Source organism: Mizuhopecten yessoensis, unplaced genomic scaffold (assembly GCF_002113885.1).
Source record: "Mizuhopecten yessoensis strain PY_sf001 unplaced genomic scaffold, ASM211388v2 scaffold716229, whole genome shotgun sequence".
Lineage (NCBI taxonomy): Eukaryota > Metazoa > Mollusca > Bivalvia > Pectinida > Pectinidae > Mizuhopecten > Mizuhopecten yessoensis.
Genome location: NW_018480012.1, coordinates 89,707 through 107,514, shown reverse-complemented (window position 1 = coordinate 107,514; position 17,808 = coordinate 89,707). Strand labels below are relative to the sequence as shown.

Sequence of the window (17,808 nt, the reverse complement as noted above, 5' to 3'; positions counted from 1 at the left end):
ACATAACAAAGCCTACAGTAACACATAACCAGGGAGAAACATAACAAAGCCTACAGTAACACATAACAAAGCCTACAGTAACACATAACAAAGCCTACAGTAACACATAACCAGGGAGAAACTTAATAAATAAGTATCATTGTAATTTTATTAGTTTAGAACATGATTTCACCGAGGGCGGGATAATGAAATACATAAATAACATTGTAATTTCATTAGATCAATGATTTCACAGAGGACAGGAGAATGAAATAAATAAACGACATTGTAGTTTCACTAGATCTATGATTTCACCGAGGGCGGGATAATGAATAAGATCCAATGATTTCACCAAAGCCGGGAGAATGAATTACATAAATGATATTAATTTCATAAGATCCAATTATTTAAATGAGGGCGGGAGAATGAAATAAATAAATAATATTGTAATTTCACTAGATCTGATTTCACCGAGGGCGGGATAATGAAATACATAAATAACATTGTAATTTCATTAGATCAATGATTTCACAGAGGACAAGAGAATGAAATAAATAAACGACATTGTAGTTTCACTAGATCTATGATTTCACCGAGGGCGGGATAATGAATAAGATCCAATGATTTCACCAAAGCCGGGAGAATGAATTACATAAATGATATTAATTTCATAAGATCCAATGATTTGAATGAGGGCTGGAAATGAAATAAATAAATAACATTGTAATTTCACTAGATCTATGATTTCACCAAGGTCGGGAAAATGAATAAGATCCAATGACTTCCCCAAAGCCGGGAGAATGAATTACATAAATGATATTAATTTCATTAAATCAAATGATTTGAATGAGGGCGGGAGAATGAAATAAATAAATAACATTGTAATTACATTAGATGCAATGATTTCACGAAGGGCGGGAGAATGAAATATACAAATGATTTGAATGAGGGCGGGAAAATTGAATGAATAAATAATATTGTAATTACATTAGATACAATGATTTCACCAAGGGCGGGAGAATGAAAGACATAAATGATATGGTAATTTCACTAGAACCACTGATTTCACATGGGATGGCTCCAAGAAATACATAAAGAGAATGAAATTACACTGTTGCTCAGTTGGAGGTTTTAATCCATGTGGTCGTATGATTTCTGCAGTTCTAAAGTTTCAATGGTGTAATAAAACAAAACCAAAATTTATGAGGTTTGAAATAATTAGTTTTATTATGATAATTACAGATGTAAAACACTGTAATATTACAATGTTTATATGACCTTCAATAAAAGCGATGGAATACAAATTATTTTCTTTCCTATAAATTTGTCATTGCTGCTCATTTATATTTGAACAACATAATATACAGTTTTACACATTTTCATAACAAATGACTTTCTTGTTAAAACTAATTCTGTTGTAGATAAATTAATAAATTCAATTTCATTGATAAGTTAAAATTTTCTAAATCTGTGTAATTTGATTATAATCCCCTCACATACAGTCTGGGAAGTAAACAAATTGTTTCTTGATTTCTGCAAATCATTATAATGAATCGCAGAAATCAAGAAACAATTTGTATAACTAGATCAGTGACAGTCCATAGAGTCAGGTTCACATCGTCTCAGGCCCAGGAGGTCTTCACTAGCCCTTGTCTCTCAAAAAAACACTGAGATCATCAATTGTGCCATTTCCGGAATACTTCTTCAAAGACAATGTTGAATGTTTCAACCTATCTTTATTTTCACTGGCACCAGATTACATGTAGACAAACAGTGCGATAGATGCGCTGACTACTCGTTGCTGGTGTTAAAGCTGACCTTGACTATGACCAGATAAGTGACCATTCTGTCTGGTGCTTAGTATGGGCGTGGTCTGTTCTGTTGGTAAAATCTCTGCTGCTGATGTTGCTGGTGGCCACCTCGGCTATTATCCTGTCAAAAAAGAAACAATCATAGGATACCTGTATGGTCAAACTTTGGTAATTGATAGGTGTGATCAATGATTCCTTAAATGATTTAAGATGAAACTAACTGTAAACGCATCAACACTAATCGAAAAGAAAAAGTTAAAATAATGATATATCAAACACAAGATATTATCCAACTGCTTCAAAACAGATTTTTTCTCGTTTTCTAATACAGGAAAAATAATAATCCTAGAGCATCCTACCATGTCAACTTACTCTCCTGTTGTCACTGTAGTGACCCTGCCCACCTCCATAGCTGTCTCGTTGATTTCCATAGTTACTTCCTTGGTTTCCATAGTTACTTCCTTGGTTTCCATAGTTACTTCCTTGGTTTCCATAGCCACCTCCTTGGTTTCCATAACCACCTCCACCATACTTATTATGACCACCGCTGCGCGAGTCGTAATTTTGGCCCCCTCCTCTCCCTCCACCATATCTACAAAACAAAGAAACTCTTACCAATCTCTACAAACAAATATTCATTCCGGCTCTTGACTTCTTTAAATTCTGTCAACAGGAATAGGGTCATTCACTATTATGATAATGGTATACAATTATGATAGTAGCCTTTCTTACACCAAAAATGACAAAAAGGAAGTAAATATATTTTTTTATATTATATTTTTATTTATATTTTTTAAATGCCGCACATCAAGACATTCAGAAAACTAAGTTTATCTAAATGTTTTGTGTTAGTAATGAGCCTATACTTGTTATTAAGATCCACCATCAACCAAAATACACCAAACATATGCTTTAAAGATTAAATAAATCATCCCTACCCCTTCAACCTATTACATTCAAGGGTCATATCCAGCAAAATTCCATTCTGAAGATTGGGCAAAGGATCCAAGTGCCCATTTTACAACCTAAGGACTACGGACAAACTAATCTGAATTCATTCCAACAAATTGTATTGACAAAGGTGAGGAAGTGTAAATATCTAGTTTCTATATATCCATGGTAATACATCTTTAACAAATACAACTCATTGTCAAACCTTCCTTTACATCACAGCTTTTTCTTTAATCAAACTAAAATCTGTATATTAAATAAACTTAATCAGTGCACCACGTTTTCTTTCATTTGTTGACTTTGTTCGGTGTTTGTCAGACCGTTGCTGAGACAAACATTCCGAGGAGATGCGAGGTTGGTAGGAGACGTTGTCCAGGTGTTGTGTAACAATAGTCACTGTATAGATGATCCAGCTAATTTCCTTGTTTTTAGTTGTCATCATTGACAGCTCGTCCTGTGTACACAGCAAAGTTATCGGGGTTGTACAAAGCTCCCAGGACCAAGAAAAATCTGGCGGTTTTGTTTACAATCAGCATGTGTAATGTATGACGGCAAAAGGTCTGACACCTCCAGGTACAATAGAGGATAATATCTTTTCTGGGGGAGAGGACCCCCGTGAGAGCAGGGACTTTGTGCGAGGAGCAGAGAGCCATGGGGAGTAAGTTAGACGATACACACAGGTGTGCAGGACCCGGCCCTGACAATCCAGTCATCTTCAAGTACTCCTCTTCAAATTTAATTGCTACAAGATCTAAGAGAATGGCTTGCTAAGACCACAATGCTGTTTCCAGGTCAATCAATGAGTCTAGCCTAATGAGATCGGTTCTCTCTTAGCAAGATAGAGAATGCTATCAAGAGATTGTTTTCCTGTCATAAAAGGGAAGATATTTTCATAGGACTCAATACAACCCTCCAAACTAACACAAAGTTACACGATAGTACCCTGTACCCAATCCTAAACTTAAAATATTAAATCAATACTACCATATTCAAATGCATTTTGTATGTTTGTGCAAATTGAATTCATTAAAAATTTATCATGATTATTTTTCTTTTTTCACTGAAGTATTTAATTGATTGCTGTAATCTTCTTTGAAATGAACTAAGACATTCTCAATTAAGGCATTTTTATTTTTGTGATAATATGTACTATTAAAACAACTTTGTTGAGGTGCAAACCTTCTTTTGCCTCTATACACCATTATAAACCATTGAAAATGTAGTACGTGTGAAACACATTCACTGTTTTTTCACAGTTAATATGGTTAAAGAAATCCAACAGGGAAAAAAATTATGACAAGACTTAAACATTGTTTGCATGAGTATCTGTCACTGTAGATCTAAAATTAAAAAAAATTACCAGCAAATAATTAATTATACCTGCTGAGAATAGTTTTACTGATATCATAAAGGTAAATACTGTGTATTATTTTTATTCGTATAATTTCAAAAGTGTAAAGTTAAACTTGATTAAAAAAGTAGCAAAAAGTAATTTTGTTAAAAATAGTAAAACCAAACTTAATCAAAAGATAGTAAATTGCAAGAATTAAATTTATTTGCTTCTCTCATAAATTCAGACTGAATTTGCTATCAATTTTGAACCAATAATGATTTTTGACAATTTTAAATTTTAACCCAAACATTTTGTTTCCTTGTTTTGATGATAATACCTGTAGTTATCAGTAAGTGACCAGACTAAGGAGATAGGTATTTGAGAATGAAGTTTTCCTTGTAATTAAAGGAAGTGTTACAATACCACAATTTTGTAAAAACTACTAATAACAGAAGCTTATATATTCTATATCTGTCCTGAAGATAAAAGGAATAATAAAATGACTATTCAAATCAGAAAAATAAAATTAAAAAAGGAAATTGGAAATCTACATTTTAACCAGTGATTTTTATCAGTAAATTATCTAGCCCGTCCAAACAAAGTGCACCACACCTTAACAACACTGTTTACATACCACAAACTTTCTTTTATAAATGATCATTTATTCTATCTATGACAATTTTACCTAATCTGCTGTGCCGTATGATATAAAAGCTAATCAAGGTGTGTAGAATATCGAGAAAGACCACCAGTGTTGTCGTCGTCAGGCCAAATTACACAGGCTGCTCAACCTCATTCACCAAGCTACTGTTGTTATATTACAGCTATTGACACGGCCTACCTCGAAAGTTTCACCTCTCTCCTTAATCTTTGATCGTCAATTATAATATCACTGAGTTCACCCTCGGGCTTACAGTTGTATATAGTGACAGGATCTCTGGAACTCGTTTATTTCTTATACCAAGTAAAAAAAAAAATGAAGGCTAGATCTATGCCAATCACATAAACGATTAATAAAGGGATTTACTTTTGTCTCGTAACTTCAAACATACCGATACATCATGAGAACCCAGGGGTCAAGCCCCCAATTGAAGGATCACCTAATTAAAATGATTACAACTCCATGCAAGAAAACATTTTTTTGTCATAATTCTACTTGTATTCTAACACTGCTGTCAATGCTGATCCAAACATGAAGTTCTGGGATCCAACTGATGTCAAAATAGAGAACAGTTTTGGATAGCTATTCACTCATCATAATACATACAAGAAACACCGACCAACAATGTCTGTACGAGTCAAGTCACTCTAAAACTGATACCTTTCATCTGCCGCCTTTGAAGATATCTAAACCAAAACCCCTTTAGGACCACAAAGTCGCAGTGAATGTTACCATTTACAATATCAAAGTGACAGTAATTTTGCGATGATTTTTTTTCAAATTATAACCTTGTAGACTAATTAATTCTTTTACCTGAGAATGTCTTTGCCTTTTTTTAACGTAAATCAGATAGTTTGAATACCAAAGTAATAGATCGTTAAAAGTAATTAGTATGTACATGTAGTCTGGTATATTGCTTAGAAAAAAACTTGTTATGAGTGAGATTTCAGTACATTTCTTAATAAGATAATTAAAATATAATGATCACTGTTCTCACTAATTTTCAGCAATATTTCTTTATTTGAAAGATATGAAGCATTTCAGATTTGTTTCTTTTATCATAATAAAAATTCTGAAATTTCAATACCACAAATGGAAGAAAATTAAAAGAAAAAAGACAGCGCAAGTAGAACACTGAAACATGAGGAAGGGCTCTACAGAGTGCCTGTCAAACCCCCATCAAAACAAGGTCAATGATATGTTAGCTATTACAATGCATGAGAAAAACACCATGTACCAATCCAATGCCAATGTGTGGATTTCTTTAACTTTATCAGAACCTGGATTTTTTTTATTCCGTCATTCTGTGGAAATCTTAGACCAATCTTTGCTTAGTATACACATTACTAAGCATACACATTACTAAGCATGCACATAACTAAGCATGCACAGAATTTGTTCAAATTCGAATTTAGTCTTTGAATTTATGAGATATAAATATTGAACAAGTTTCATCAGAATCCAGTCATATATATATATAGTGTGCCGAAAATGCAAATAATTGAGAGCATGGTATTTAAATTAATAATGCACATATTTTGCTCATCTTGAAACTTACAGAGTTTCATCAAAATTTAATACTATTAAGCAAGTAATCTCATGGGAACCAAAGTGTGGACGGAGTGACGAAAACTTTCCGTACTATATGATATAACTTGGATTTGTTGTGTCGTAGGTTTTTGCTCTCCCTAATGAGGGTTAATTTATCATGACCCTGAATATAAGTACACAACATACAATATATAGTAATTACATGTGAAGGTGAAATTAGCACTAGGAGGACATGGATTTGATCAGCTAAGGGCGAATATTTAACTGGGCAAAACTTTCTCGGTTAACAACAACATAACCCGTCAAAATTTCAAATTCAGAATTGTCACTTTTATTAGACTCACCCCTGGTTGTAGCCTCCTCCATGCTGTCCTCTTCCTCCATAACCACCATTACCACCTGTAAATAAAAGTACAAAAAATTGTCACTTTAAATGTGATTGTCATTAACTTTATATATTTCAAATATTTTTATTGGAGTTATGCCCCTTGTGATGGAAGGAAGGGGAGGGTGTGCATGTTATAATTCAGCCTGTAGCTTTCAGTTGTAGTTTTAAATAGTTGCTAAATAAGGGCTGCATTGTAGTTGTTTTTTTGGTAAGAAAATAGGACTATCTAAATGAATTTGAAATTTAATCCCTGAAATAGAGGGAAGGAAGCCACCTTGATATGTCAGTGGGTCAGTTACGAATCAAGGTGAAGGCTCATAGACTCAATTTATGACAAGGTATCACATAAAGCGTAGCCTAATTGATTTGTTAATCTGATCATTGTTTCCTACATTCAGAACAATTAGTGAACATATGGTAATAGTGTAGCTGATTTGATGGTGGATTTAATGCCAACTTAGACACACTTTACATCATAGTTTACATACACTCCACTGGTCTTTGATGAAGGTAGTAGCAAAGTATATATCCTATTAGTCATCATGTTTTTTATTAATGAAACATTAATGTTGCAATAATTACAGGGAAACTTTTACCTGGTGTTTCCTGTCAACAGTGAAATGCTGAACATAACATAATTCTTCTAAACTTTCAATGCAAGGAAAAAAATTATCAAAATAATATTCCTTAAAAATCTATGATTATAAAAATCAAATTTTGGCAGAAGGTAAGACTTATTCAAATGATTTTAAGCTTTAAGATCTCGTGAAACATCTAACATATAAGTATGTAATTAAATCCATAATTATGATACATGTAGATGTTTCTATAGTCACCAAAATGTGTACTTTCAATCTTTTTAAACGTTTATTTTTGGAATGTCATATATTCAAATAAAAATTTGGATAGTCTGGTTTAAAACTGTGCCGTAGACTAATCAGTGACTAGCAGCTGTATGCCCGTGTCACCACGCCGAATAGACAAGACCTACACAGGAACTTGGTAGGTGATGCCTCCGTCCAATCACACTCAAGTGTACAAATTGGATTTCTGAGTGTGCAAATGACAAGATCCGGAACTACCGAGCAAACTCCAAGACATATCATACTTGGACAATTCTACCTTCCTGTTTTCACCAAGTCAAATCAGCACCAGTATACCTTCAAAGGGTGACACCGAGTGATGTAAAAAGTACTCAATGATGCAGAATTGGACGCTAACAGGGTATGAAAGAGGGGCTTAATCATTTACAACAACACATTCAGCTCGACAAAATGGCCGAGAAAACCCATTAAATCAGGGGTAAAAGAGATGAAGAAGCAGGCAGGAATTACTGTCCCACTGTCTGACAAATCAAGCCCAAGCTATTGAATTAACAAGCTTGGCCTATCAGCTGGCCCGGGGGCACGTCAGCTCTGACACAGACGACCGCCTCATTAGGGATTCCCCACGTCAGACAGGCCCCAAAACACAAAAATCACTCAACTCAGCGATTTATCAATCAAAGCAAGATAATTTGTCAAATTTGTCGCAAAATGTATAGGAAAATCATTAAATGTGGATGCATTTAGCCCTGCAGGCTTTAAAACCTGGGCGTGACAAACAGATGCTCGGAGTTGTCCTCCCTTGTATGGGGGAAGGATGGTGGAAACTCACGGTATAATTACCGAGGTGTAAACATGTAATTTACTGCTGGGATAATCACAACGTCACTATTTCTGTGACAAACACACTAATGTGAGGCCGACTATGGTAATAATGCAGTGTATAGGTGAAAGTGGTTTTATTGATGCTTACAATGCACAGGAGGCAGTAATGACATATTTATTTAGAAAATGATTGCTACCTTTTATCTAGCCAATAATAATGATGAAAATATGACATTATTGAATAAACCATTCATAAATTTGGCAATAAATTCATTGTGTGTGGCCAGTAGTAGTAATTTAAAGATTTATACAGGGGAAAAAAGACAGACTTCAAAGACAAGAAATTTTCAACTTTATGAAATGAGATATTTCCTTTGATTTAAGAAGCTACTTTTTAAATTATTATAGATTTCAGTAAAACTATTTTCCTAGATCTGAAACGAATCCCAGGAGAAACTCTTGACTAAATTTTCCAGTTACTACTAGGTAAAGAAATGGTGAGATGAGTGATCACATGTCAAGAATGTCAACGTGATTAACAACAAGCTGGTCAATGAAGTTGTGCATAAACATGTTTTGTAATTTTTATTTTTAAGATATATCTTATTTGTGAATGTAATGAAAGGGTGCATGAAAGTGTTGCTATATATGTTCTACCCATTAATAAATGCACCCCCCCTCGTTCAAATTGAAAATAAAGATTTAAGTTCACCTGCTCACTACACCTGTTGACACAGATTTATCATTTCTGACCTGATACAAACATAGCTGGTTCCTTGCTTCACTACCTGGAATTTAGTGTCGGTCATTCAGGTGTAGCTATCAGTGGACCTTGATCACGACCTCTGAAACACTGACCTCTATTGAATTTCTTAAAACAGAATAATGATACGAGTTCACTCCTGCTTTGTTTTAAGGATCCCCATACCACATTTTGCATTAAAAGCTTTTTTATGAAAGAAAGGGATGAAATAAACAAACAAGAGATCCCAGAGGGATCTTGGCACCCACCTTTGTACCATCTTCATTAGTTCTTTGTCAGTTCGATCTTTACTCTTCTTTCCTCTAATCTGTTTTATCAAGTCATGTTAACAGTAAATGCACATCGAGGTAACTTTTGATCTAAACTTAATACTGATGTGTATGAAAGCCAACCTTCAAAGTGAGTTTGTCATTTCACATATTTACTAGTACAGTACTTAATGTGAAAGAAATAGAATTGATCATTGCAATATGAGAAAGATCTGTTTAGTTCTTCCTTTAGCCATTTTGTTTTTATGATCAGTCTCCAGATATAACATGCACAACGAGGGGTCAAGGGGAACCTACATATCAAATTTGAGAAAGATCCCTGAAGATATTCCTGAGAAATAGTACTAACAAACCTTCAATGTCAAAAATCGAAGATGGCTGTCGGTAGGCCATTTTGTTTAACTGATCAGTTTCAAAAGTAAACATGAATAATAAAGGATAGTGGGGAACCTGCATTGGCTGGCTCAAAATATATTTTTTGGGCGAGTAATAAATTTGAAGCACTGGCCCAAATGACATATTGGTGGCCCAAATAAAGTTGGGAAGAAATATTTCCACAGCATTTAACACCATGCATGTTGTTTACCCGTTCAGTCTTAAAAGTTGCCCTGCACAGCTAATGACCAAGGGAAACCTACATATCAAATTTGAAAAAGATCCCTTTGATACTTCTAAAGAAATAGCGATAACAAACTTTCACTATCAAAACCTGGATGGCTGCCTGTCGGCCATGTCGTTTATCCGATCAGTCTCAAAAGTTGTTCTGCACAGCTAAGGACCAAGGGGAACCTACATATAAAATTTGAGAAAGATCCCTTTGGTACTTCTTGAGAAATACCGATAACAAGAATTGTTTAAGGACAGACGACGGACCACGGACGCAGGGTGATTTGAATAGCCCACCATCAGATGATGGTGGGCTAAAAATATAAACAACAGTGTTCCGAGTGTACAAAGTTCAGCGGGACAAGACCAGGATTTAAACCCCCAATCTTGATGTGTTATACTGTTACTGGGCTAATGGGCTACTTACTCAATGGAAGTGCATGTCCAAATTGCACTATAGTTAGAGCCAAAACGAAATTTAAAGGGGGGGGGGGGGGGGGGGGGGGGGTGTAATTATATAAATGAAAAACCACATTGGAATTCTCTAGATCTAGTGTTACGTCAACAGCAGGACATAGATACTTAAAAAGAATCTGTAATAATTTCTTTACACAAAATTTGACAATCACACCAGTAAGACATGATTTCAAGTACAAAATAAATTTGAAGGTTCTTGTGTATGACATTTTTTGTTTGACAGTTTAAACACTGGGTATGTATACCATTTTTTGATTACATATATGTAGTAAAATGTATGTTTCAGCATTTTGGATTATAAATGCCAGAAAATTTTGCTACTTTTCTAAAAACAAAGAATATCCAACTTTCTGAATAGAGATTATCAAAACAATAATTACAATAGATTAATATACCAATATTTATTCCAAAACCCTGACCAATCAGTGATGGTTTTACAAATACAACATTATCAGGCACACTGACCATAGAGCCAGCCTATACAAAAATGTGGAATGACCTAGATATATCTATTAGGAATTCGGCTACTCTCAGTTAATATAAAAACAAATACAAAATTAAAAGGTAAAAAACATAATAAATGCTTTCTGGTATGGGGTTCCCCGTAAACTAAATATACTTCATTGCCGTTTGAGAAAACGTGCAAGCTCTCTTAACTATGACCTATTTAGAGCAAAAAAAAATATAATACTTTCCTCTGTCTGTCCCCTATACACCCAGCATAGAAATCTATTAATAAGAGAGTTACAACCTTTTCTTGATGATTTAACTTTAGACTTTCTCCTATATGGCGATCCTTAATTCAGCAATGATAAAAAATACTCAATTGCAAAATCTGTTCAAAATTATATCAGCAAATGCAACCGCTTTGGCTGAATGTGATCATCTTTCTATCTCTATCGATCTTTTTTCTCCGACTCTACCTGTGTTACTATCCTTTACTTAGTTTCTCTCTCCATCTTTTCTTCTTCTCTATTTTCTCTATATAAAAACATAATCTATATATATTGCGTAAATTATGTTATCAAGTTATTGTTTATATTCATGTATTTAAAGAATAGGACTGTGATAAGTTGTGAAAACTTGTGTCAAATTTTTCTGTAAATATTTATTTGAAATAAAGTATGTTTAAATCAAAAATAGAGCCAGCCATGATATACACATAGAATTAACTGCCTGCTTTACCTACAGGTCTTTGATGTTGCTGAATCAGAAGACGGAAACGTGGCCATGCATCTCAATGTGAATGATAAAAAAATGTGAAACATCTATGGCTCATTTTGGTAAAGGAGGTGTAATTTTGTTGGGAAGGAAACAGAAGTTTTGAAATCAAAGACTTGGTCATGATGTTATTAATTAACAATATCATTAAAAATAATTCTCCTTCAATTGGGAGACTGACTCTTTCTGAAGTTCTGAATAGACAATACACAGAATCAGACACCAAGAGTTTCTCGCTCTCATCCCCATAAATGTTGTTTACACAATCATAAATATAAACGGCGGGCTTCAGACATAGGATGGCTGAACCGTGTCTATGGCTGTGTGGTATTGGGCCGACAAGATGAAAGCAATGAAACAATGGCAATGAGAGGGTGACTTGACAAGGGTGAGAGGCCTACATTGATTCCCTCATCAAGTGACAGTTATCACAATACTACCATCTGTGATACAACGAGGGGGAGGACACACAACAACCACCCAGCAGCCACGGCCTCATCCACAACGAGGCCAGCCACGGAAACCACTCTCGCTTGCTGTAATGTAATTGGACAAACTCGTACTCTTCAACACCTCGGGAAAGGTCAATATATTTGGGAGAGAAATCCTTCATTTGAAACCCTGTCAGACCTGGTATATTGGAAAGTCTACATGTAAAGCTTCGGTTTTATTTAATACCAGCGTAATTCTCCGTGTAATTATACTTAAGGAGGCGCAAGCCTCGTATCGAGTACCCCTCAAATGAAATTTGTTCTCGTTTGTTCCACAGGAATATTGGATAGTGATAGAATCATTAAATCGCAGAGATAGCGTTTAATGAGAAATGACAAGTTTTTGTTATCAGTAATGAGTACAAAAATCCAATTTCTTGACGTGGAATAATTCCTTAAAGAGAGTGGATAATTGACTTAGTATGTTTATGAAGTGTTAGAATCTCGACAATAACTCTTTCGACAGGATTTGACCAAAATTGGGGTCTCCTGCCAGGAATAAATCTGCATACCATATTGGCTATAGCCGCCTTGTCAAGGGAGGAGAACACAGCTAATCATATGAAACGTGATTGCAGCAATGGTAAAATAATTTACACATAACATACTGGGTAACCTACCACAGTGTTAATTCTAATGACTAGCATGACAATGGTCCATCAAATCCAATGGATATTTAAATGTAAGATTCCTTATTCTGTTAAACCCGTGCAAGCCATTCCTTTCCAGTCCCACCGATACATCTGATGATTAAGTTAACATACAAATAAATTTTCAGGAACCAAACTTAACACTTCCAATTAGATTGCGCCTATAAATTAGGCAGTATATATATATACATTTAAACTATCAATACTGACTTACGAGTTTGTTGTTATGAATAAATCAATCTTAGACTAAAGAAATATTAGCTTTTATTTCCCTGCTTATTTGAAATGCTACAGAGGGAAAAAGGACCCAGAACTTTTCCCCAGCCACTACATGACAGACAATTATGCCACGGGGATCAGAATATTTTTGATAAGACTTTGTGTTATATTTCAGGTTTCAAACATTTTGCCAATATTTTTAATTGAACTTTCTAAAAATTAAGGATATTTGGGTATTAGTTTTAAAAATTCTTAAAGAAAAGAGAGAAACAAGATGGCGAGAGGCCTTAATAGCTTACCTGCTTCATTTTATGTTTCTAATGTATCTGACCCATGTGACCTTGAAAGTTAAGTCACTCCATTGAACAAGCATGAAAGTCTTACATTCAAGCAAAGTAAAGGACACTAGGCATCATGGAATTGTTCCAATTTTGAACAAATTTCACATATGACCTTGAAAGAGGTCAAGGTTGTTTATTTGAACAAATCTGAAGTAGCACTCTTCCACAGCAAGCTACACACCAAATAATATTATAACTCAATGTATTATGGCTGTGTAGAGAAGTCAGATAATGAAAGATTAACTCTGGATAAATGCTGCACATTTGGTTAGTTCACAGACATTTTTTTGCCAGGTATGCTAGATGATTACATAATATTTCTACCAAATATCTCTGCTCCCTTCAGAACATCTAAAGTAAACCTGAATTTTTGTATCTACCTATCTTCAACATTACATCAATGGCATTGTCTATATGGGTTGAGTCCAATTCTTTTGACCCGGATGAACGGATGCAGAATTCTATTGTCTATTTCTAGCTCTCAGGAGCAGGGAGGTAAAACTTTTCAAACAAGACTTGGGTACATATACGATAGAATGGAAGGAAGAAACACATAGTCTTTATTGATTATTAAATGCTTTATCAAGACTTAAACAACAGAAAGATATTTGACAAGCATATTACTTGTCTACATTTATAAATTTAACAATTTGCTTTTTATCCTTCTTGTCCACCGATCTTTATCTTCTCAAAAAGAATAGCATCTAGTATTTTATGGCTTAAACATAGTAAATTAACTTGCTGTGGTCAAAAATAAAAAGCAACAAGTCATTACCTCGGGAGGAATGTTTTACCTATTGAACAGAGAATGTGACCCAGGTATGGTTTGATACCTGTATCCTTGTTAGCTGGGACACCTGTATCCAATTATAGCTATACTGGTCAGCCTCCCAGAGGGTGTTGTGTAACACCAAGACCTAAGTAGACCTGTGTATCAAGGTTACAATGGACAAACCTTATCCAAGGTTACAATGGACAAACCTTATCCCAGGTTACAATGGCCAGACCTTATCCCAGGCTGTTGATGTAGGTCAGAACCAGTCTACAATGACACTAATCACTAGACATGGTCCAGCACAACCGTAATGTCATCCAGTACTGTACACACCATTTTATATTTTGTGGAGACACTTTCAGCCTATTTATAGATATTTATCATACTGCCATTTCTTTACACCAAACAGTTTGATACAGTCAAGTACTAATTCCTTCAATGCAGGACTCGGACCTAAACCCTGCAGCATGCCAGGGTCAAGCAATGTCAAATTAGTAAAATTAGTGGTGGTGGTGGTGGTGGGTGGTGGTGGTGGTGGTGGTGGTGGGTGACAAAAAGGAAACACATTTGAACATAACAACTCTACAATGCTCAGACCACAATCATTTCTCTAGAACAATGTGAATATGCTTACTTCACTTAAGAATGATGTGAATACACCAGCTCCACTTCATTTTCATTCTTCTAAAATTATTTAATACAGTCTTCAATAGTCACTTCTTGATCGATTTTTCAAAAAAGTCTTGTTTCTTTTAACTGTTTAATATGTATATATATTTCCTTTTGATACATAATCAAATTGTGTCAAAAATGTGTAAAAGTGACAACATTTTGTAAAAAGTCACAAAATTGTACACAACTGACAATTATTTTATTCCAACAAAAATCTACTAATAGTTTAAGCTGAAGTTGAAACTTTCCCATTTTTACAACTATTCAAATCTTTCAACTAGAATTTTTTTGTGAACAAAAAACATGTGTCTCCCCTTATTAGCTAATATGCATATTTGGAAGAATAGAAAGGTCACATCAAGATTAAGGGGTGTAAACTCTAAACCATTATATTTTAAATTATTCGGGTTATGTTAAATTGTCTCAACTATTTGGTTAGGTTTCGGCAACTATGGTACTAAAGACACATTTACCTGTACATTAAAATAAGAATTATCACATCTGAATCTTGTTCCTCTGTTGGCTCATTATTTTTATAGCAAGTTTGTCAACGTAGGAGAAACATCATGGAACTTATGCTGTAGACAAACTTCGGTATATGAAATTAACAAAGGGCCATAACTCTTTATATAGTGGGGCACAAGACCTGATTTCAGAATGCGACACTCCTACTTCCCAAGATACATAACTATATCAAGTTTGGTCACCGTAGGTGAAATAACATAGAAGTTATGCCGTGAACAATCTTCACTATTAGAAATAAGCAAGATATTGAAAAGAAACAAAGGGCCATAACTCTGTATATCGTGGGCCACTGCACATCTTCAGTGGGTGATGCAGGTATACTTCAAGTTTGATCAAGATATAGTTAATGGTTTAAAATTTACGGGCCAAACAAGAATTACTGAAAATGTTGCACTTATTTGACCTTTGACCTTGATGGGAAGGTCACATTGACCTAATTCTAGTGCACTGCACACCTTCTTTGGGTGATGCAGGCATACCTCAAGATATCTTTAATTGTTTAAAAGTTATGACCCAGACAAGTTGTGATTAGAAGAACCAGAAGAACCAGTACTAATACATTCAAAGGGGAGACATATTAATGATACACATTTTGTACTTGATTTGTTTGGGTTTTCCTTGGATGGTTTAGTAGTCTATGAGTCAATTAGTAAGAATTCTGAAAATCAGTTGGAAATTTCACTCAATTATAAAACCAAATATATGCAACAGAGAAAGACTTTAAATTGACAGAAACCATTTAGGGAAAGTATTTTAATCAAAAACAATATTCAAGGTTTTTGTCTGGAAAATATTTGATTTGATTTGATTTGATAACGGAATAAAAATTCATACACTTAAATTTCATAACATTAATGATCAAAGGGATGCAAAAAAGAAGAAGAAGATTTAGTATCTGTTTTAAAATAATCTTCATGTTATTTAATAACATCTCTACACTTCAGGTTAAGACAAGTACTACCAAAAGATGATAGTAGAGATAACTGCGGTCACTGATATTCTCCACTACTGTATCACCACTGTACAAACAACGGGCCCGCAGGGCTATCTTATTATTATACAACACAAACACCAAAAAGATAATTCCAAGTTTATCAGCAATTTCCAGGAAATTCTGTACTTTGTCTATCATAATACTTTCAAATTCAAAGCCTGTATTTTATGAAAGTATTCCTGGGTAAAGGCAAATAAACCAAAGACTTTGGTGAGGAAATCATCAAACTTACGTTGACTTTAAATCACTAATGAAATTGTAGACTTTTCTTCATTGCTTGAACTTTTCATTATTCCACTTAAAGTTATGAAACTGAACACATTTTTATGACTATGTTTGATCTGAGTATCTTTAATTTCTCGATAAAGAGACGTTCTTATATTCAGAGACAATTCAGTGCCCATTCGTCATAGAGCACCTCCTTGAGATTTTTTCAGGAAAAAAACCACATTTATTATTTTTTACTTTTAACATATTTAAACTGTAACTGTCAAGGTGCGAGCTATACTTCATAGCCAATTTTAGTAAATTCCTTTTTTTTTTTTTTTTTTTTGAGGGCTTGTGAAGAATGAAATCAAGAAATCAGACATTTTGATATATAAGGATTTCACCAGGGGGAAAGCCTAGTTTATTGTATGTGACATCCACTTCTGTAGTTCACATTAAAACGGAATGATTTCTGTGATTAGTGATCAGAAAAGCCAGTACAAATAGTTATGTGTCTTTTGGTAAGAGTAGTTATTGCAACTTCGAAGTAATTTCTATGAACATTTATTACAAAACATTCAAAATCTGATGTTGTATTGAAATTTCAGGAAAATTAACAAAATGAAGTAAATTACAACACTTTACTGCTGTAGGAAGGGAGGTAGCCCAAACTAAACAAAGCATCTTAGAAATCATCAGATTAGCTGACAAAAATTTGCTGTTGAAGGGGAGGCAACTCAATTGGAATGAACACATCAAATAAAATTCCATTTCCTTGCCCAGTTACTACATCCACACATCGCTTAAAGGAGTTTCATGAATATGGACTCTGGTCTATAATATTTTAACTCAAAATTTCCCTTTAACTTTTAACGTCCCTTCTCCCCAGGTGGTGAGAATTATCCTCTGAAGTAGTAACAAGAGATCCCAGAGGGATCTTGGCGCCCACCTTTGTACCATCTTCATTAGTTCTTTGTCAGTTCGATCTTTTCTCTCCTTTCCTCTAATTTGTTTGATCGAGTCATGTTAACAGTTAATGCACCTTGAGGTAACTTTTGATCTAAACTTAATACTGATGTGTATGAAAGCCAACCTTCAAAGTGAGTTTGTCATTTCACATATTTACTAGTACAGTACTTAATGTGAAAGAAATAGAATCGATCATTGCAATATGAGAAAGATCTGTTTAGTTCTTCCTTTAGCCATTTTGTTTTTATGATCAGTCTCAAAATATAACATGCACAATGAGGGATCAAGGGGATCCTACATATCAAA

At 34.4% G+C, this 17,808-nt stretch overlaps 1 protein-coding gene across 1 annotated transcript in view; it reads right to left on the bottom strand.

Annotated features, from left to right (window-relative positions):
• Positions 1-1,182: 1,182 nt before the first annotated feature.
• Positions 1,183-17,808, bottom strand: part of LOC110442209 (5'-3' exoribonuclease 2-like) — a 51,272-nt gene continuing 34,646 nt past the window's right edge. Inside the window, exons 31-33 of the mRNA XM_021485702.1 lie at positions 6,631-6,685; positions 2,163-2,382; positions 1,183-1,911 (exon numbers count right to left, since the gene is read on the bottom strand). Of these exons, the coding sequence (XP_021341377.1) occupies positions 1,837-1,911; positions 2,163-2,382; positions 6,631-6,685 (350 nt within the window). The 3' untranslated portion in view covers positions 1,183-1,836. The remainder of the gene's footprint in view (positions 1,912-2,162; positions 2,383-6,630; positions 6,686-17,808) is intronic.